General features: G+C 34.8%; 1 protein-coding gene across 8 annotated transcripts in view; it reads right to left on the reverse strand.

Moving 5' to 3' along the window:
• CCDC73 (coiled-coil domain containing 73) overlaps positions 1-22938 on the reverse strand; it is a 280686-nt gene that overhangs the window by 72660 nt on the left and 185088 nt on the right. For all 8 annotated transcript variants that reach the window (XM_077114323.1, XM_077114321.1, XM_077114322.1 and 5 more), the window contains 2 exons: positions 15442-15577; positions 15140-15219 (listed from right to left, as the gene is read on the reverse strand). In XM_077114323.1, coding sequence (XP_076970438.1) covers positions 15140-15219; positions 15442-15577 — 216 coding nt within the window. The remainder of the gene's footprint in view (positions 1-15139; positions 15220-15441; positions 15578-22938) is intronic.

A 22938-nucleotide genomic window follows, 5' to 3' on the forward strand; every position in this document is an offset into this window, starting at 1 on the left:
TCCACTGACTCATACTAGAAATATGAATGAGTGCTGGTAAGAATTACTTCAAAGATATGATTCCTGTATAAACAGTGTTTTAAGTCCAGGGTACAGGCAGAAAACTGCTATTGCATGCTATGGGCTATGTTCAAAAGGAACTCATCAGCACTACCACAGCAATAGCAGAGGTAAATAATGGGGTGAGGGACAAGAGTTGAGAGGAAAGCAGGTGGTTGAAGGATGCACTGACTGAGAAGTAGATTGGCGAATGATTTTGTATACTTATGAACAAAGGTTGTGCTGCTACAAAAAGGAACAAAGTCGTGAGGCATGCAATGATGAGAATGAATATGCGGGACATTGGTGAGGCAAAATAAGCCAGGAACAAAAAAACAACAATGGTATAGTCACCTTTAGAAATCTCATAAGAAAACAGGGCCTAGATTGTAACTTTTTAGAGCCGAAACATTAAATCTGGAGTGGTGATTATTTATAAATTTTGAGAGGCTGTTTTATATATATAACCTGATATTTAGCAATAAGAATGAAGCTAATCAGGTTGGGGTTAAAGTAATTCAGAACACAGGGATAAGGAAGATAGCGTCTATATTTTAGAACCACACATACTCTTTGAGACCAAAGGAAGAAAGGTTTATTTGGTCTGGAACTGAAATTTTCTGTAACACATAATCTAATTCAACCTATCTGTACAGCTCATTTGAACAACTGAAACACAGGGAGCCCAGAATAAGAAAGAAGTCCTTTAATTCTGTACAGATTATTGTAATGCCTGGATATATCCTAGAGTATATTAAGCAGGTAATCAAAAAGTATTGGCAAAGTACCCTGAGGAATGGGAGAAAAATATGGAACTATTAAATCTTACCATCGGGGAATCCACTGATGCTGTGTCAAACTTTAGGGACACCCAAATTAATAACCTATGCCCTTGATCCTGAGGCTTACTCTTGCCAAGCTTATGTAGGTAAAGGAGAAGCTTAGACTACCTATAGGATGCCTAAGAGTTACTTCTGGAGGACCTCGATTGTTGCTCAGATGTGGCCTCACTCTCTCTAAGTCCAACACTGCAAGTGAAATCATTGCCCTCTCCCCTATGTGGGACATGACACCCAGGAGTGAAAGTTTCCCTGGTGACATGGGAGATGAATCCCAGGGATGGATCCGGCCCTGGTACCATGGGATCAACAATTCCATCCTGACCAAAAGGGGGAAAAGAAGTATAACTATTAAAGTATCAGTGGCAGAGAGAGTTCAAATGGAGTCAAGAGACTACTCTGGAGGTTGCTCTTATGCAAGCTTCAGTTAGACCTTGCTACCTATCATAACCTACCGAACCCCAACCAGGACCATTCTAGCCAATCCTAAAGAACAGCTAGGGCAATATATAAGATTCCACAAGGGTTCCAGGCACTAGAGTAAATTTCCAGAAACCTACAACTTCCAGATGGGTTCCTGGTCCAGATAAGTCTGAAACCTAGGAGGCCCAGCCTCTCCAGAATATCAGATAGTTCCATCTCCCTACCCCATATTAATGACAGACCCTTCCAATATGAAAAAGTTAGAATGGCCATAGGCCAAGCACCCCTAAAGAGAGGCAGGGAAAGATCAAAGGGTATGGTGGAATTAAACAGTGAAGATAGGATTTAACAAATGAATATGAATACTGAATCTTTAAATTGATATCTCTTTTAGTCTTCAGTATCTTAGAGCAGCTAGAAGTTAAAACCTAAAATTGCAGAATTGTAATCCATGTCAAACCCTGAAATATGTTCTACAACTAATTGTTGTACTGTTCTTTGATATTTATTGCTTTTTCGTATACATATTATTTTTCACAAAAAAAGAAGGAAAAAAGTTGATTGTGATGATAAAAAAAATATTGAAGCCTTCTAGCCTCCTATATTCTAGAGCAGCCAGAAGGAAAAAAAATCTGAGAGGATTGTATGGTAGCCCATGACAAATTCTGGGATGCATCCTGTAACTACTTGTTGAAGAGTGCTTTGAAAACTATTGCTTTTTTATTTCTCTGCTTTGAGTATATGTTATACTATACAATAAAAACTTAAAAAAAATTCAGAAATGGATAGCACAATACCACCTGATTGTAGCAAAATAATGTAAGTAAACTGAAAGAAGCCGAATGTGAGAACGATAGAGGGAGAAGGGCTGGGGGCATGTATGAAACCAGAAGGAAAGACAGATGATAAACAAACAAACAAACAAAAAAACAATGAAATTGCATATATACATAAAGCTTTAAATGCTTGGGTTTTTTTTCACCATACAAAAGTTGTGTTTACTCTGTGGTACAGCACTGAAGGTTCATACCACCTCTAAATGTGCTAAAGACAGAATCTAAAACATTCTAGTAGCATCAGACATGAAGTCTTAGAAGCAAAGGCCAAAGTGTCTTGTATCCACAAGCTATCTGTGAAACATATATCATGGGCCACTTTCTTTTGGGGGTGGGTACAAGGTCTGGGAATCAAACCTGTGTCTCACGCATGGAAGGTGAGCATTCTACCACTGAACCACCCGTGCACCTTGGGCCACTTTTAAAGCTTTTCAGATGAAGTTATTCAATCATGTTTGCGTTTCCAAAATTATTACCACACTAGTTTATACTGAAGGTAAAATAATTGTTAGAATCTCTTATTTATTAATAATACACTATGATTATTTTAAAGTTCAAACAAAGCAGTTGGCTACCACAAGTCCTGTAAAACTTTCATAAAATTTAAGGCATCTATATGTATTTGCAGTTTGATCTTCAAAAGCTACAAAAAAATAACAAGTAAATTCCAAAATACAGGCATTAAAACCATTAAAAATATTTGTTAATAATTGCTTTTAAATGCCACATATTTCAGACAGCAGAAACCAAAGCATTCTCCTCAGAAATCTCACTTCACTTGTATTTCACAAAAGTGTTTTAGAACTTAGATTTCTATCACCTGCATGAGTATAAAGACAAAAGTAAGCCCTATAGGGTGGTGAAAACGATGGTGGTGATGATAGCACACTTAACATATATAATGATGTAAATGAGGCCACTGAATTTTATATATATATATATATATGTTTGAATGTGGTTAAAAGGGGAAATTTTAGGTTGCATATGTCACTAGAATAGAAATTTTTAAAAAACCCCACAGGTCTGTACAACACAAACAATGAACCCTAATGTAAACTATGGACTATTTTTAATAGAACACTTATAATATTTTTTCAACAATTGTAACAAAGGCACCACACTAATGCAGTGTTAAAAATGGGGGGGAGGGGTGTATGGGAACCCTGTATTTTCTATATGAGTTTTATGTAAGCCCATAACTTCTTTAATTAGAGAATTATTTCAAGAATGGCTAAAATGGGAAATTTTATTATGTGTGTGTGTGTGTGTGTGTATGTTACCACAATAAAATTGTTGTTAAAAAGTATTGGATAACAATTAAAAATTTTAAAAGAAGGAATCACTAAAGATCCAAGGATTAATGAAGTCCATTCCCAGGACCCAGGGCATAATCCATGGCTAATTCCCTGTCATGCACTAGGCTATGCAGACATACTCACAAGTGCTCAGAGACACGTACAGGTGAATGAGAGGGTCAAGTACCACAATGCCTACGTCATTCATTTCTGAGTCTCAACTCCCTTCAAACCTAACTCTATTCAGTAGGGCAAACAATGTAACTCTCATTTACTTGATGCCAAATTCTTGTTTTCTGAAATCATTAAATGTGCACTTTGGTTTCTAAAGTAAATTGTTATTTTTCAGGACATCACTGACAAACTGAGATGCTGTGTTAATCAGGATTCTATAGAGAAACAGACAAAAAAAGAGGTATCTTAAATAGGAGATTTATAAAGGTGTCTCACACAACCATGGGAAATGCAAGAGTCCAAAATTAGTAGCACAGGGTATAAAGCTGGCAACTCCTATGAAGGATCTTGATGAACTCTATAGGAGAGGCTCACTGGCTAAAGAAGCAGTGAAAATTCTCTCTTCTCCCTTAAAAGTCCTCAAATGACAGAATCAAATCCACCTGATTGGATTATCTCATTTGCAGGAAACATGCCCTTCGTTGATGTAAAGCTATTTCACTTCATTACTGCCAAAAAAGTGCTTGGTAATGTTTCCTAATTCTTTACAGTTGGAAGAATGTTCCAACTGTAAAGTGCATATAAAGGTAAACATCTTTTTTGGACTATCTGCCCAGAAGCTTTGAGTAAGCTATAGATTGAAACCCTGATTTTCTTTTGGTTGGTATATGCACATATTCTTTTTTCTTTTTAAAGGCAGAACCTTAATAGAAGAAGAGAAATAAAGATTAAAGCAGAAATAAATGAATTGGAGGACAAAAAGTAAAAAAAATAAATGAAACCAGAAGCTGGTTCTTTGAGAAAATCAATATAATTGATGGATCCCTGACTAGGCTGACAAAGAAAAAAAGAAAGAGGAGGCAAATAAAATCAGAAATGAGATGGGGCTGTTACCATGGACCCTGAAGAAATAAAAAAAAAAAATCATAAGAGAATACTATGAACAACTATATGCCAACCAACTAGGCCACTTAGATGAAATAGACAAATTTTGAGAAACACAGGAATAATCTAAACTGACTCAAGAAAAAATAGAGGAGTTCCACAAACCAATTACAAGTAAAGAGATTCAGTCAGTCATCAAAAATCTTCCTACAAAGAAAAGCCCGGGGTCAAATGGCTTCACAGGGGAATTTTACTAAACATTCCAAAAAGATCTATGGTCAATTGATCTTTGATATGGCCTCCAAAGGCACTGAACTGAGAAAAAATAGTCTCTTCAACAAATGGACATGGAAGAATTGGATATTAATAGCCAAAAAGAATGAAACAGGACCCCTACTTTACACTCCATATAAAAATTAACTCAGAGTGGATCAAAGACCTAAATATAAGAGCCAGTACCATAAAACTCTTAGAGGAAAATGTAGGGAAATATCTTCAAGACTTAGTAATAGGAGGTAGCTTCCTAAACTCTATATCCAAAACACAAGAAACAAAAGAAAAAATAAATGGGAACTCCTCAAAATCAAAAGCTTCTGTGTCTCAAAAGACTTTGTCAAAAAGGTGAAGAGGCAGCCAACTCAATGGGAGAAAATATTTGGAAACATATATTAGATAAGGGCTTGATATCCTGTACACATAAAGAAATCATACAACTCAACAACAAAATTAAAAACAACCCAATTATAAAATGGGCAAAAGATATGAATAGACGTTTTTCTGAAGAGGAAATACAAATGACTATAAAACACATGAAAAGAGGTCATCTTCATTAGCTATAAGGGAAATAGTAATCAAAACCATAATGAGATATCATCTCTCACACCTAGAAGAATGGCTGCTATTAAACAAACAGGAAAATACAAATGTTGGTGAGCATGTGGAAAAATTGGACCACTTATTCACTGCTGGTGGGAATTTTCATGGTATAGCCACTGTGGAAGACAGTTTGGTGTTCTCAGAAAACTAAATATTGAGTTGCCCTACAACCCAGCAATGCCAATACTTGGTATATCCAGAAAAGTGGAAAGAAGTGACATGAACAGACATTTGCACATCGACGTTCATAGCAGCATTATTCACAATTTCCAAAAGATGGAAACAATCCAAGTGCTCATCAAAAGATGAGTGGATAAACGAAACGTGGTATATACATATGATGGAATATTATGCAGCAGTAAGACTAAATGAGGTCTTGAAGCGTATGACAACGTGGATGAACCTTGAGTACATAATGCTGAGTGAAATAAGCTAGACACAAAAGGGTGGATACTGCATGATCTCATTCATATGACCCTTGTAATGGTAAACTCAGTGTTTCATAATGTAGAATATAGGGGAGCTAGAGATACACAGAAGCAAGAGATAGGTGAATGGCTACTTAATGAGGGTGAACTTACATGTAAAAGAATGGATAGAAGTGATGGTAGTTCATTAGTGTGCTATAAGAAATATTGCCATATTAAAGGTGAATGTGAATGAAAGGGGTTGTTTAAAGCCATGTATCTCACCAATTAACACTACAAATATAAATAAATCCTTGCTTGAACTACTTCAAAGGTATGACTCTTGTACAAAGAGTCAATAATAGAGGGGAATGAGGGAAAACTAATATTGCACACTATGACCTAAATTTAACAAGAAGGCAGCACCAGTACCACACCAATACTAGGGGTAAGGGAGATAGGAGTTAAGGGAAGTTTTGGATTTTCTCTTCGGTGAGGTTATGTTTATCTGTTATTTTTCTCTTGGAGCAATGAAAATTGTCTTAAATTGAGAGTGATAATGATTACACTACCACTAACTGATGATACTGTGAGACATGGATTGTTTCTTTAGGACATTATTCACGATGCCTAATAGTTGAAGGTGGCCACAGGATTCAATGACTGAGAAGCAGAAAGGTGAACTGTGGTATGTACATATGATGGGATATTGTGTGGCTACAGAAAGGAATGAAGTCATGAGGCAGGAAATGAGATGGATGAACTTTGAGGACATTATGTTGTGCAAAATAAACCAGAAATAGAAGGCCAAACATTGTATGGTCTCGCTTAGAAAATACTTACAAGAAAATTGGGGCCTAGATTGTAAGCTCTTATAACAGTCACATTTATTCCTGACCTTTAAGTGTTATTCTAGGCTCTGAGTTGCTGTGTTATGTATGTATAACTTGGTATTTCCCTGGAACTTTGGGTACCTGTGTGATACCTAAGACTGAGAGTAGGAGGTCTGCAGCTCTGGAAGTCAGCATTGCTATGTACAACTGTTAAAGAAACTGAAAAAGAGATCAGGCTCCAATGAGAGATAAGAACAAAGGTGACCTGATTGGTACTAAGGTAAATCAGAATATAGGGTAAAGGATCACAGTGTCTGTATTTTAGAACTTCACTTACTATATGAGGCCAAAGGAAGAGAGGGTTATTTTGTCCAAAATCTAATTCAACCTGTCTGGACAGATCATTTAAACAACCCAAATATACGAAGCACAGAATGGGAATGAGGGCTTGTAATTCCATATAGCCTAATGGATTTATCCCAGTATATGTTGCGCAGGTAATTAAAAAGTACTGGCAAAAAAAAAACTCTCATCCCTTTGAGGGATGAGAGAAAAAACATGGAAGTATTAAACTTCCCCACCTGGGAAACCCTGGATACTCTCTCAAACACTAGGGATTCCAAAGTTAATAGGCCAAGGTCTTGATATTGAAGCTTGCTCTTATGAAACTTATTCCTGTAGCAGAGAAACAAAGCTTACCTACAATTATGCCTAAGAGTTACTTCCAGGGAACATTTTTTGTTGCTCAGATGTGGCCTCTCTAAATCCAACTCTGCAAGTAAAATCATTATCCTTACCCCATATGTGGGACATGACATCCAGGGGGGTGAGTCTCCTTGGCAATGGAGGACATGACTCCTGCCCCTGGCACCGAGGGCTCAACAAAGACTTCCTCACCAAAAAGGGGAAAAGAAATGTAATAAAATAAGATACCAGTGGCTAAGAGAATTCAAATAGAGTTATTCTGGAGGCCACTCTCATGCAATCTTCAGCCAGATGTTGCTAATTGCCACGGTTTGCCAAATCCCAACCAACCTCATTCCTGTCAATCCCAAAAAACACCCAGGCGCTGTCTGAGACCCCAATAAAAATTTTAGGCATTAAGTTTACTTTTCAGAAACCTAAAACCTTCAGATCGTTCCTAGGCCAGATAAGTCCTGAAACCCAGAGGTGCCGGTCTTTCCAAGAACATCAACCAGTTAAATGCCCCTATCTCATATTATTGACACCCCCTTTCAACATGAAAAAAGTTAGAATGGGTATAATCCAAATATCCCTAATGATTGGAAGAAGGATTAAAGGAGAAGGAGGAGTTATAATAGAGAATTTAGGGTTTAACAAATGAGTATGACTACTGAATCATAACACCAATATTTCTTTTTAGTCTCCAGGGTCTTGGAGTAGCTAGAAGGAAATTGTGGAACTGTAACCCATACCAAATGTTAAAATCTGTTCTATAACCCTACTTGTTAAAATGTACTTTGAAAGTTATTGCCTTTTTGTAAATAGGTTATATTTCACAATAAAAAAAATGTTAAAAAAGCAGAAATTTTCATTTTCACGATGACAACCCAATTAACATAAATTATTTTTTTCCCTCAAAATTAATAATGTATCTGAACAATAACACTCACTTCTGTTATCCTTTGAGATCAAAATGAAACTTTGAAAAATGGCTAGGTAAGGCTTAGGGTGCAATTTTTTATTGTGAAAAAGAATTTTCTCTGTACTGAATCAACTAGCCTATCAGAAAAAGATACACTAATGTTATACAGTACAGGAAACAAATGACACACCTAAATTAGGATAATTGAAGATAGTTCACTTGCAAAGGTGTGGACAGAATATAAAGGAACCTCAAGGGATGGTTCAAGTTCCAGGGACTAACAGCAATGGGCTGTTACCATTCCCAGGCCCAAAAGATCAAGAAGACAAGTTTTTGGAACTCAGAAAGAAAAAGGATCCTGTAAAGTAGGCCACCTTGAGAAAAGGAGTGATCTGAACATATGTGAGCCCACTGACGCAACCCACAGAAGCCAGCCTTCCAGGCAGAGAGATGGATATCTTAAGGGACAAGTGGAAGATATTTTACACACTGATAAATAACAATAAAATAAATGCAAATTATTGACGTGTTTAAATGACACTCAGTAAATGTTATTTTAAAACATTTATTGTCAGTAAGAATAGGTACTTAATACTCTCAGGGATAGGGAGGTAGCCCTGAAAGGATTCAAAGCAGTTCTATTTGATAGGGGGCTTTGTAGGGTGTGAGGAAAGGAAAAGAGGTCATTCTTTCCCTTCCTCTCATTCGTCTCACACTACTCTTTCCTTGGAACTGACCCTAACCAAACTTGCTTAAATAATCATGGGAATTTATTGGTTCACATAATTGAAAACTCTAGGGCAAGATGTGGGATTGGTCAACAATGTCATCAAAAAAGAGGTTTCTATCACACCAATTTGCAATCCACAATCAGGTTCCTCCTTTTTTGCTTCTCTCATGGTTGTAGAATGACTGCCAGCCACAGAGGGGGTTACATACTTCCTAGTTTATACCACTAGCTAAATCATTTTTCCATGCCTGAACCAATGAATGGCCAGAGTAATAGAAAATACTTTTGGCATTCTGACAATTTAGAGTTCAGCTCTAAAGCTGAGGTATCAAGACAAAAATATGGATTAGTTTAGAAAAGGAAAAGGGGGAAACTGATGCTCAGTAAACAATCAATAAAATGTCCAGTGCACCCATTCATTCAGGATGCTTTGACAACATGAGATTTCTAGCTTCTCAAATATACTAAACTCTTCCTTGCCTCGAGGCTGTTGCCTCAAGCACATGCTGTTCCCCTATCTGTAATATTCCCTTCCCTTCCTCACTATTTTACCCCCAGGTTGCCTGTTAAAAAATTATCAGGTCATTAAATCCTTTATATTTTCTTCATGTCATTTATAATAGTTTTAAACTATTTGACCATTGTTTTATGCTAGAGATAATGTTTTATGATAGAGATAATGAAAGGAATTTTAAAAACATATCGAGGCAAATAATAAACAAACAGAGCAAATCAACATTCCCTAAAGAGGAAGAGGAAAGAGAAAAAGCTTTTTCCTTGAGGCAAAAGAACTGCACAAATAGAGCAATCTGAAAAATCATTCCATATAATGCTCAATCAGCTAAATATGAGCTGAAAAATTTTGATCATTTAAATAAAGCTATGCTAGACTTCTAGAATAAATTGAAACAAGTGTCAAAGAAGAGTTAGAACACAAAGCCAATCAAATAGAAAACCTAGGTAAGAGAGAGAAAATGGCCTCCAGGATAAACTCATCAAGAAAATAAGATACCTAGATGCCAGCAAAAAATCACAAGTCAAACTAAGAAGCACAAAGATATGGCCCAGTCAAAGAAACAAACTAAAACTTAGATGAGATACAGGAGTTGAAACTCCTAATTAAGGATGTTCAAACAAATCTTCTAAATCAATTTAATGAATCAAAGGAAAATGTGGCCAAAGAGGTGAAGGATATAAAACACAGAGTGACCAAGAAGAACTCAAAAGCATGCAAGAAGTAATTATAATAACCAAACTTAAGGGAATGAAAGGCACAACGGAAGAGACAGAAAATACAATGGAGACATACAACAGTAAATCTGAAGAAGCAGAAGAAGGAATCAGAAGACTAGAGGTGAAGACATCTGAAATCTTACACAAAAAAGGATAGAGAAAAGTGAAAATATTTGAGCAAGTTCTCAGGGAATTGAGTGACAGCAGGAACCATATAAATACACGTGTCATGGGTGTCCCAGAAGGAGAAGAAAAGGGAAAGGGGGCAGAAAGAATAATTGAAGAAGTAAACCCTGGAAATTTCCCAACTCTTATGAAAGACATAAAATAACAGGTACAAGAAGTTCAACATACCCCAAACAAAATTAATCTGAATACACCTGCTGCAAGACATTTACTAATTAGATTGTCAAATGCCAAAGACAAAGAGAGAATTCTGAGAGCAGCAAAAGAAAGTGATCCATCATCTTGATAAGACCAAGTGTAGATCTCTTAGCAGAAACTATGGAGGTGAGAAGGCAGTGGTATGGTATATTTAAAACACTAAAGATAAAAACTACCAACCAAGAATATTACATCCAGTAAAACTGTCCTTCAAAAATGAGGGAGAGTTTAAAATATTCACAGATAAACAGAAACTGAGAGAGTTCATGAACAAGAGACCTGTTGTACAAGAACTACTAAATGGAGTGCTATAGGCTGAAGGGAAAAAACAGGAGACAAAGGTTTAGAGGAAAGTACAGAAGTGAAGAACATCAGTAAGGGTAACTAAAAGCATAAAAAAGAGAGGGAAAATGAGATATAACATACAAAATCAAAAAAACAAAATAGTTGAAGAAAGTATTGACTTTACAATAATAACGTTGAATGTTAATGTATTAACCTCCCCAATTAAAAGACATAGACTGGAAGAATGGATTAAAAAACAGGATACATCTACATGCTATATACAAGAGACTCAGGTTGAAAGTGAAAGGTTGGGAAAAAAATACATATATATATTTTACACAAATAGCAACAGAAGAGTGGGGATAGTTATACTAATATCAGCCAAAACAGACTTTAAATGTAAAATAGTTAAAAGAGACAAAGAATAACACTATTTATTAACAAAAGGAACAACTGTTCAAGAATACATAACAATCACAAATATTTATGCACCTATGCACAATGCCCAAAACACATGCAACAAACCCTGGCAACATTGAAGGGAGAAAGAGATATCTCTATAATAATAGCTGGAGACTTCAATACACCACTTTCATTAATGCACACAACATCTAGAGAGAGGATCAATAAGAAAACAGAGATCTTGTATAATATGACAAATGAACTAGACTTAACAAACATTTACAAAACACTGTACCCCACATCAGCAAGCTATGCCTTCTTCTCAACCACTCATGGATCATTCTCCAGGACAGAACACATGTTGTGTTCACAAAGCATGTCTCAAATTTTAAAAGATTGAAATTTTACAGAACTTTTTCTCAGATCATAATGGAATAACGGTGGAAAACAATAATAGGCAGAGGACCAAAAAATTCACAAATATATGGAGGCTAAACAACACACTCTTAAACAACCCATGGGTCAAAGAAGAAATTACAAGAGAAATCAGTAAATATCTTGAGGCAACTGAAAATGAGATACAACCTATCAAAACTTTTGGGATGTAGCAAAGGCTGTGGTGAGAGGGAAATTTATTGTCCTAAATGCCTATATGAAAAAAAGGAGAAAAAGCTGAAATCAAGGACTTAACTGCACACCTGGAAGAACTGGAAAAAGAACAGCGAACTAATACCAAAGCAAAGAGAAGTAAATAAATAACAAAAAGCAGAAATAAATGAAATTAAGAACAAAAAATCAATAGAGAGAATCAACAAAACCAGAAGTTGGTTCTTTGAGAAAATCAATAAAATTGATGGATCCTTAACTAGACTGACCAAAAAAATAGAGAGAGGATACAAATAAATAAAACCAGAAATGGGAGAGAGGACATTACTACTGACCCAACAGAAATAGAAGAAATAGTAAGAGGTTACGATGAGCAACTGTAAGCCGACACAATACACAACTTAGATGAAATGGACAACTTCCAAGAAACACATGAACAACCAACACTGACTCGAGAAGAAATAGGAGACCTCAATAAATCAATCACAAGTAGAGAATGAATGAGTCATGTCATCAGAAACCTCCCAAAAAGGAAAAGTATGGGACCAGATGGCTTCACATGTGAATTCTTCCAAGCATTCCATGAAGAATTAGTTAACAATCCTGCTTAAACTCTTCAAAACAACTGAAGAGAGGGGAGAGCTACTTAATTCATTCTATGACGCCAACATTACCCTAATAACAAAGCCAGATAAGGATACTAAAAATATATATATAATTACAGGCTAATCTCTCTAATGAATATTGACACAAAAACCATCAACAAAATACTTGCAAATCAAATTCAGTAGCATTAAAAGAGTTATACACCATGAACCAAGTTCGTTCTATACCATGTGTGCAAGGGAGGTTCAACATAAGAAAATCAATTAATGTAACACAACACATCAACAAATAGCAGGGGAAAAGTCACATGAACATCTTAACTGATGCAAAAAAAAGCATTTCACAAAATTCAGCATCTTTTTTTTTATTTTGGGGGGTGGGGGGACAGGTACATCCTACCACTGAAACAGCATTTTTTTTTTAATGAAAACACTTCAAAAGTCAGGAATAAAAGGAAACTTTTCAACATGATAAAGGGACTATATGTTAAAAGCCTACAGCTAACATCTCACACAATAGGGAAAGACTGAAAGCTTTCCCTCTAAGATCTGGAACAAGACAAGGATACACACAGTCATTGTTATTCAACATTGTCCTGAAAGTTCTACATAGTATAGTTGGGCAAGAAAAAGAAATAAAAGGCTTCCAATTTGGAAAGGAAGAAATTAAACTTTCACTGTTTACAGATGGCATGAGTCTATATGTAGAAATTTTTAAAAAATCTATGACAAAGCTACTAGAGCTAATAAATGAGTTTAGGCAAGTTGTAAGATGTAAAATCAAAATGCAAAAATCAGTATGTGTCAATACACTCGTAATGAGCAATCTGGGGAAGAATTCAAGACAAAAAATTCCATTTACAATAGCAATTAAAAGAATCAAATATCTAGTAATAAATTTAACCAAGCACATAAAGGACCTATACAGAGAACTACAAAACACTGCTAGAGAACTACAAAACATTGCTAAAAGAAATCAAAGAAGACCTAAATAAATAGAAGGACATACCAAGTTCATGGATTGGAATACCAAATACATTTAAGATGTCAATTCTACCCAAATTGGTTTATACAGCCAATGTGATATCAATCAAAATCCCAACAACTTACTTTGCAGAAACAGAAAAATCAATAACCAAAATTATTTGGAAGGGCAGGTGCACTGAATAGCTAAAAACATCTTGAGAAAGAAAAATGAAGTTAGAGATCTCACACTTCTGACGTTAAAGCATATTACAAAGCTATAGTGGTCAAAACAGCAAGGTACTGGCATAAAGGCAGTTATACAGACCAGCAGAATAAAATTGAGAGTTCAGAAATAAATCCTCTCATCTATGGACAACTGATTTTGACAAGGCAACCAAGTTCAGTCAACTTAGCCTCTTAAACAAATGGTGCTGGGAGAACTGGATATCTATACCCAAAAGAATTAGAGGGCCCATATTTCCCACCTTACACAAAAATTAATTAAAAATGGATCAAAGAACTAAACTTTAAAGCTAAGAACATAAAACCCGTAGAAAATGTAGGGAAATATCGTAAAGATCTTGGGGAAGGATGTGGTTTCCTAGATTTTACACCCAAAGAGCATGCAATGGAAGAAGAAATAGATAAATGGGATCTCCTCAAAACTGAATATATTTGTGTGTCAAAGGACTTTATAAAGAAAGTAAAAAAGCAGTCTACTCAGAAACCACATATCCGATAAGGTTTTAATATCCAGAATATATAAAGAGATCCTTCAACTCAACATCAACAAGACAAACAACCCACTTTAAAAATGGGCAAAAGACATGGACAGGTACTTTCCTTAAGAGGAAATATAAATGGCTAAAAACATATAAAAGATGCTCAACTTTACTAGCTATTAGGAAAATGCAAATCAAAACCACAGTGAGACACCATTTCATATGTACTAGAATGGCCATTATAATAAAAAAAAAAAAAAAAAAAAAAAACCTAGAAAACTACAAGTGGTGGAGAGGATGTGGAAAGACATAGGTACACTTATTCACTGTTGGTGGGAATGTAGAATGGTGTAGTCACTCTGCAAAGCAGTTTGGTGGTTCCTCAGGAAGCTATGTATAGAATTGGAATATGATATATCCTGTTATTAGAATATACTTGTAAGAACTGAAGGCAGGGACATGAATAGACATTTGAACTCCGATGTTTACAGCAGCATCATTCACAATAGCAAATGGAAACAGCCCAAATGTTTATCAACTGATGAGTGGATAAACAAACTGTGTATATACATACAATGAAATACCATGGAGCTGTAAGATGGGATGTAGCTATGATGCATGGAACATGGGAAGAAACAGGAATGTTCTCATATAAATTTTGGCAGTGAATGCACAACTATGTAATTATACCAAGAGCCACTGACTGCAATACTTAGGATGAATTATATGGTGTATATATAAAATATATATTGTTAATTCTTGCTATTGTAATAGCTCTTTATTACAGCATGACTTTCTGATCATTAAAAGTCCAAATAATTACTACTACATACTTGCTTTCAGAATAAATAAACTCGTAGCTAATTTAAAAAACATTTTCATTATCCTTCTACCAAAAAAAAACTACCCAACTGATTTTTAGTAATATGCCATATAACTAATTATTTTAGAATATAATCTTTCCACAATGCTACAAAACTGTATCAATCATACCTTCTTTAAACTGCTTATTTCAGATTCTTGCTTTTTATTTAAAGCTGAAAGTCTTTTGTTTAACTGTAATGCTTCCTGTACTGCAACAAGAAAGACATTTAGATAACATTAAATTCAATGTACATTTTAAAGAAAATATTCTGCCAATGTAATGTATATAATTATGACTGAGAATTTAAATAATATTTATTAAACTGTTATTTATCAATACCAGAATCAGATAAGTTCCAGTTATTTATTACAAATGAGTTCATTTAAACATTCTCTATCAAACATTTATGTTTAAATAAAAAGCTGCCTACCATTTTGTTCTAACTTTTCATGATTCTCTTTTACCAATCCAAATTGACTTGTTATTGTGGCGTAGTATTTCTCAATTTCATTCAGTTGCTTATGATGATCTTCTTTAGCCAGAAGATGTAGCTGGACCTTTTGTTCCTGTTTTGAGGAGTAATTTTAAATGTTATATAAATATATTATGGTAAAAATGTTATTAATATTCTATATATAGAGATCATGAAAAAGTACTATCTCAGTACACTATGAGAAGGAAATGTTAGGAGATATTTCTAAATCTATATGAAATTAAAGAAAAATTTTCCCATAATAAAAATATTCACTTTAGATTATATTTCTCTTATTTACAATTTCTTTTTCAAAGTCAGTTGTCTGTTTTATTTATAGAAAAGTTAGTCAGTTCAGCAGTAAGCTAAGCGAAGGGAAAAAGAAAACAATACTCCTGGTAATTTAGAAAATTTTTTTCTCTTCTTAAACCACATGAATAATCAAGACCTATTTAGATAATTGCTTTGACTGTCCTTTCATTTTGCTGACAATTTTGATGTGCATTATCAAAATCCAAGTAATTTTTCTGAAATTAAATTTAATAAATATAGCACTGCATTTAAAATGTTATGATGAGGACAATTTCTATCAATGACAGGGCAGAAATATAGTACAGTAAAAAGTCTATTGAAATTGGGAGACATAATTGGTAAAAATGACACCCTATGCATAACCTAATATTGGCCTCCACCACTTTGGAGCTTGTTTTACCATACTTAGGAAACACGACTTTATTAATAACCCAAAAGAATTCTTTTTGATAAAAAAACTTTAGTAAATAGATTTTTGAGTGAAACTCAAAATCTAAAGCAAAATATAAAATACATTTTAAAGAGAAAGGTTAGGTTAATTGATTTGAAAACATTTTTAATGGTCTTTATCCTAACTTGGCATTAGCAGAATCACTGATTGGTTTCAGAACTATCATTAATTTTTTCACCTGCTTCAGTTTCTGTGATAAGTAGTGTTAATATCAAGAGTAGCATATCAACTATGTTACTGACACTCAGTAATTACTTTCTGAATTAACTGCTATCCTCTAGAGTTCCAATGGTGGTCATCTGTTAGATTTTGCTTGGCCGACATCCAATTCCCTTACCTAACAGTACTACAATTTACTTTATTGAAATACTTCTTACTCATTACAATCTAGTAGGACTAAATGCAGGGAGCCTATTCTTCTCTAGTCAAGGGTAGGGCATATTAACCAAAATATACCAATTGATTTCTAACTTCTTGGGATATAAAATATCTTGAGCAAAAATACCATAAAACTAAAGAAATTCAGGAATGATCCTATCCAGACTGATATAAAACCTCTTCACAGATTCCTCCATCCTGCTTCACAACCTCGGGAATTACCCTGGACTCTGTATGTTCCCAAATCCATCTTCTACTCCTGTTGATTATGAGGTTTTGCATGGGTTAACCAGGGTCTGCTTGTGCTGATTAGAACTGAAGTACAGGGACAGAGGTCAAAAGCTACTCTACCTCTGTGACTTGGTCAACGTGTGATCTTTGTCAACTTATCTATCTTGTCTTTAGAATGGAGATTACAATAATAACCCCACCCCCTCATAGGGCTGTTGTGAGGAAAAAATTAGTTATACATATAAAGCACTAAGAATAGTGCCTATTTCATAAGAAGCACAATATAATGATTTGGTATTATTATTCCCTAAATGATAAAAGTTCTTTCAATATTTTTAATGATTTTCAATCTGGAATAAGAACAGTCTTCTCTAAAATTAATAAAGAACACTCATTACAAATTAAGTGATAGTAACTATTTCAGTAAATCTGATTTTTTTTAACTTTTTCAAAATTACTTTGTAATGATTTTAAGCAAAGTGATAATATCGTTGGTAATGATTATGACAGATCAGTTAAAAGTGTCTCATTCTCTTTTGTGGGCTTTTCAAATTCACATTTTAGTCATTTGAATTAATTGTGAAACAGTTATTAATGCAAACAATTTGACAAGTGTACTTAACCCCTGAGATCTTATGCCTACCTGAGTAGTTACTATAATCAATAACTAGGCACTGAACAATGATGAACTATATTTCCCTCTCTCTAAAATGCCACTTAAGATCAGATAGTTATCATATTAGCTCTCAGTAGATGTATAGAAATCTAATGCAATTTCACTGAAAATTATCTGAATGCAAGTGTTTCATTTCAAGGAATTTTTCCAATTTTCAATTCAAATCAATTTTATGTATCCTTTATGAAAATATTGTTCACTACATATTGACACATGATTAATAGTGTGACTATTAATATACATATAAAATCACATAATTGGCTAATTATGACTATTAATATAATATATAATCACATAATTGGCTAATGTGTGACATTCAGCCAATAGTTTAAATTTTTGCGGAAAAAAATTTAAACTTTCAGCTAAAAAGTGGTTGCTAAAATAGGCTGTTAATGCCTACAAAAGTTAACAATCCTGCTAACTAAAAATGCAGCAAAGATCAAAGAGATTTTACAGATATTCCCTATATACATAGAGCTATATACACATTTGTGATATACTTTATTTCAATATCCCATGCTTGAGGTCAAAGTTCAATTCAATTAAAATGCAGTTTCTTATAACTCCTCCTTCTCCACTCCTTTCCAATGTGAAAAAGTTAGAATGGGCATAGCCCAAATACCCCTAGAGGTTGGGAGAAGTTTAAAGGAGTAAAAAGAGCTATAACAGAGAAGACAGGATTTAACAAATGAGTATGACTGCTGAATCATTATATCAATATTTCTTTTAGTCTCCAGTGTCTTCAAGAAGCTACAAGGAAAAACCTAAAATTGTGGAAATGTAAACTCTGAAATCTGTTCTATAACTACTAGTCACAACGTACTTTGGAAATTCATTGCTTTTTAAACATAGGTTATACTTCACAATCAAAAAAAAAAAAACTGAACCAAAAAATGCAGTGTCTTTTGTTTGTGTGATGTAATTCTGATTCCAAATACATTAGCTTATTCACTAGTCATCTTAAATACTTTTAAGACTTTCAAATAACTTGGTCCCCTACAGCTTATTAGCCCTCCAAGCCCATAAGAGCCTAGAAAGCTGCTCTGATTTAATTCTGATAATGAGATGAAGAGGCCTTGGTCAAATATGCCATTAATTGTGTGACATTCAGCCAATAGTTTAAATTTTTGCGGGAAAGCAACAATAAACAACATTGGCTACACCTACTTAAGAATTCTAAGAACATCTTGAAGAAAAAATACAAATAAATTGATGGTGACATTATTATTAAAATTTTAATGTTATATATTTTGCCATAATATTAAATAGATTGTAATATTGATATAACTAAGAAATAGTAAATGTACATTGTTTTTGTTCTTTTTACTTCTATGAATTGATTCAAGTTATAGTCTTTTTTAAAAAGCTTTTTTATTATGAAATATAATGTATATACAAAAAAAGCAATAATTTTCAAAGTACATTTTAACAAGTAATTACAGAACAGATTTCAAAGTATGGTACGGGTTACCATTCCACATTTTCAGGCTTTTCCTTCTAGCTACTCCTAAACATTGGAATCAAAAAGAAATATTGGGCAGGCCATGGTGGCTCAGCGGCAAGAACGCTTGCCTGCCATGCCAGAGGACCCGGGTTTGAATCCCGGTGCCTGCCCATGTTAAAAAATTTAAAAAAAAAGAAATATTATAGTGATTCAGTAGTCATACTCATCTGTTAAATCATATCTACTCTGTTACAACTCTTCCTTCTCATTTGATCTTACTACCAATCTATGAGTCTTTGGATAATGCCCATTATAACTGTTTCATGTTGAAAAGGGGTGTCAATAATGTAGGAAGGGGGATGGCATTAGTTGATATTCTTGGAGAGGCTGGCCCCTCTGGATTTCAGGGCTTATCTGGCCTAGGAACCCTCCGGAGGTTATAGGTTTCAGGAAAATAAACTTAGTACATAAAGCTTTTGTAGAGTCTCAGTTATATCCCTTGGGTCTAGAGTTAACAGGAATGATGTCTGTTGGGGAATGGCAAATCATGGCAATTGGCAATATCTTGCTGAAGCTTACATTAAGACAGTCTTCAGAATAGCCTCGACTATTTTCACTGTCTTGGTCACTGATACCCTATTTCATTCAATTTGTTTTCCTTTTTTTTTTCATTCCGGAAGACACTATCTATCCCTCAGTGCCAGGGTAAGGCTCAAACCTGGGAGTCATATCCCCCATTGTCAGGGAGACTTTCATCCCTGAATATCATGCCCCATGTAGAGGGGGGAGGGTAATAGTTTTGCTTGTAAACTTGGGCTTAGAGAGAAAGAGAGAGAGGGCAAGCAAAGAGATTTCCTGGAAGAAACTCTTAGACATAATTAAAGGTAGTCTCAGTTCTCTTCTATAGAAATAAGTATTGTAAGGCTCAAAATCAAGGGCTTGGCCTATTTTCTTGGGAGTCCCTAATGTTTGAGGCAGTACAAAGTGAGGTCTCAAATGAGAAAATTTAATATTTCCCTATTTTTTCTCTAGCATCTCAAGAAACTCTGCCAATACTTTTTAATTATCAGCCCGCCATAGTCTGGGATGTCTCTGGGTTTTATATTAAGCTATACAGATTTACAAGGCCTTGTTCTAGTTCTGGGCTCCATGTGTATGGCTTGTTTAAATGAGCTATCCAGACAGGTTGCTTAGATTTTGTGCTAAAGAAAATTTGAGTTCTAGACAAAATAAACCTCTCTGCCTTTTGGTCTTATGCAGTAGGTGAAGCTCTAGAGTATATAACACTTTCATCTTTTGCCCTGCATTCTGATTTACCGTGGTCCCAGCCAGATCGGTTTTGTTTTCATCTCTAATTAAAGCCTGATCTCTTTTTCACTTACTTTAACTGTTCTTGCATGTAGCAATGTCTGAGTTTCAGAGATGGAGAACTCCATTTCTGAATCTTAGGTGTCACAGAGATACTAAAAGTTCCAGGGAGATACCAGCTTATACACATTTAGCTCTGTGTCTCAGAATCTAGAAATACACCTACATTTTCAGAGTAAGTATGGCTGCCATACGATCTTACAATCTAGGCTCCAATTTTCTTATAAGTATTTTCTGAAAGAGACCATAGCATATTTGTTCTTTTTTTTTTTTCTGGCTTATTTTTCACAACACACTGTCCCCAAGGCTCATTCAATTCATTACATGACTCATGATGTCATTCCTTTTTGTAGCTGCACAGCATTCCATCACATATAGATAGATAGATAGATTGTCATTGTACCCTGGCCACCTCCACCCATTATTGGACATAATGGATAATATCCAAAATAAACAAACCATATCTTACAGCGTCCTCACTTCGTTGTACAATCAGGAGCACTCTCAATTTTAGACAATTTTCAGTGGTCCAAAGAGACAAAGAACTGATAAACACAGCCTCACCAAATATAAATCAAAACTTCCCCTAATCCCTTGTCCCTCTCCCACTCCAATTATTTACCCTTGGTTTTAAATTCTGTGGTAAAGACGCTGTCTTCCTGCTAACTATAGGCCATAATATGGAATATTAGTTTTCCCCCTATACCCTTCTATTATTGACTTTTTGTACAAGATCAAACCTCTGAAGGAGTTCATGCAAGAATTTATTTACAATTGTAGAGTTAATCTGTGGGATACCTGGCACTATACATCCCCTTTTAATCATATTCCCCTTCAATATGGCAATGTTACTTATAAGCCTACAAATTAGCAACCATCACTTCTATCCATTCCCTTACATTTAAATTCAATGTCATTGGATAACCTTTTCCTCTTCTCTCACTTTTGTGTACCTCTAGGTCTCCTATATTCTACAGTGTAAATCTCTGAGATTACCTTTACCTGAATCATAATAGTGAAATTATACAGTATCCATCCTTTTGTGTTTGGCTTATTTCATTCAGCATTATGTACTCAAGGTTCATCCATGCTGTCATATGCTTTAAGACCTCATTTCATCTTATTGCTGTATAATATTCCATCATATGTATATATCACATTTTGTTTATCCACTTGTCTGTTGATAGGCACTTGGACTGTTTTCATCTTTTGGCAATTGTGAAAAATGCTGCTATGAACATCAATGTGCAAATGTCTGTTCTTGTCACTGCTTTCAGCTCTTCTGGATATATACCAAGTAGTGGTATTGCCAGGTCATAGGGCAACTTGATTTTAGTTTGCTGAGAAACTGCCAAACTGTCTTCCACAGCAGCTGTAAAATTATACATTCTCACCAACAGTGAATAAGTGTTCCAATTTCTCCACATCCTCTCCATTTGTAATTTCCTGTATGTTTAATAGCAGCCATTCTTATATGTGTGAGGTGATATCTCATTGTATTTTAATTTGCATTTCCCTTATAGCTAATGAAGATGAACATCTCTTCATGTGTTTTATAGACATCTGTATTTGCTCTTTGGGAAAAAGAGCAATCTATTAATATCTTTGCCCATTTTATAACTGGGTCATTTGTTCTTTTGTTGTTGAGTTGTATAATTCCTTTATGTACACAGGATATCAAACCTTTATCTGATATATGGTTTCCACACATTTTCTCCCACTGAGTTGTCTGCTTCTTCACCTTTTTGACAAAGTCCTTTGAGATGCAGAAGTTTTTGATTTTAAGGAATTCTGATTTATAATTTTTTTTCACTTATTGTGCTTTGGGTATAAAGTTTAAGAACTTATCTCCCATTCCTAGGTCTTGAAAGTATTTCCCTACACTTTCTTCTAGGAGTTTTATGGTACTGGCTCTTATATTTAGGTCTTTAATTCATTTTGAATTAATTTTTGAATAGAGTGTAAGGTAAGGGTCCTCTTTCATTCTTTTGTCTATTGATATCCAGTTTTCCCATGCCCACTTACTGAAAAGACTATTCTGTCCCAGTTCAATGAATTTGGGGGCCTTATTGAAGATGAACTGACCATAGATTTGGTGGTCCATCCCTGTACTCTTGATTTGATTCCCTTGGTCAATATTTCTTTGTGCCAGCACTAAGCTGTCTTGACCACTGTGGCTTCTTTAAAGTTACAAAGTGTTAGTCCTCCCACATTGCTCTTCTTTTTTAGAATAACTTTAGCTACTTGGAGTCTCTTTTCCTTCCAAATAAATTTGATAACTAGCTCTTCCAAGTCTTCAGAGTAGCTTGTTGGGATTTTGACTGGTATTGCATTGACTCTGTAGATCAATTTGGGTATAACTGACATTTAAACAACATTCAACCTTCCTATCAATGAGCACATAATGTCTTTCCACCTATTTAGGTCTTCTTTGATTTCTGAGAGCAAAGTTTTGTAGTTTTCTGTGTACAGGTCCTTAACATCCTGGTTGTACTGGTTTTAAAGGATGCATGTTCCCTAGAAAAGCCATGTTTTAATCAAAATCCCATTTCATAAAGGCAGAATAATCCCTGCTCAATACTGTATGTTTGAAAC

This window comes from Tamandua tetradactyla, chromosome 8 (assembly GCF_023851605.1).
Source record: "Tamandua tetradactyla isolate mTamTet1 chromosome 8, mTamTet1.pri, whole genome shotgun sequence".
Lineage (NCBI taxonomy): Eukaryota > Metazoa > Chordata > Mammalia > Pilosa > Myrmecophagidae > Tamandua > Tamandua tetradactyla.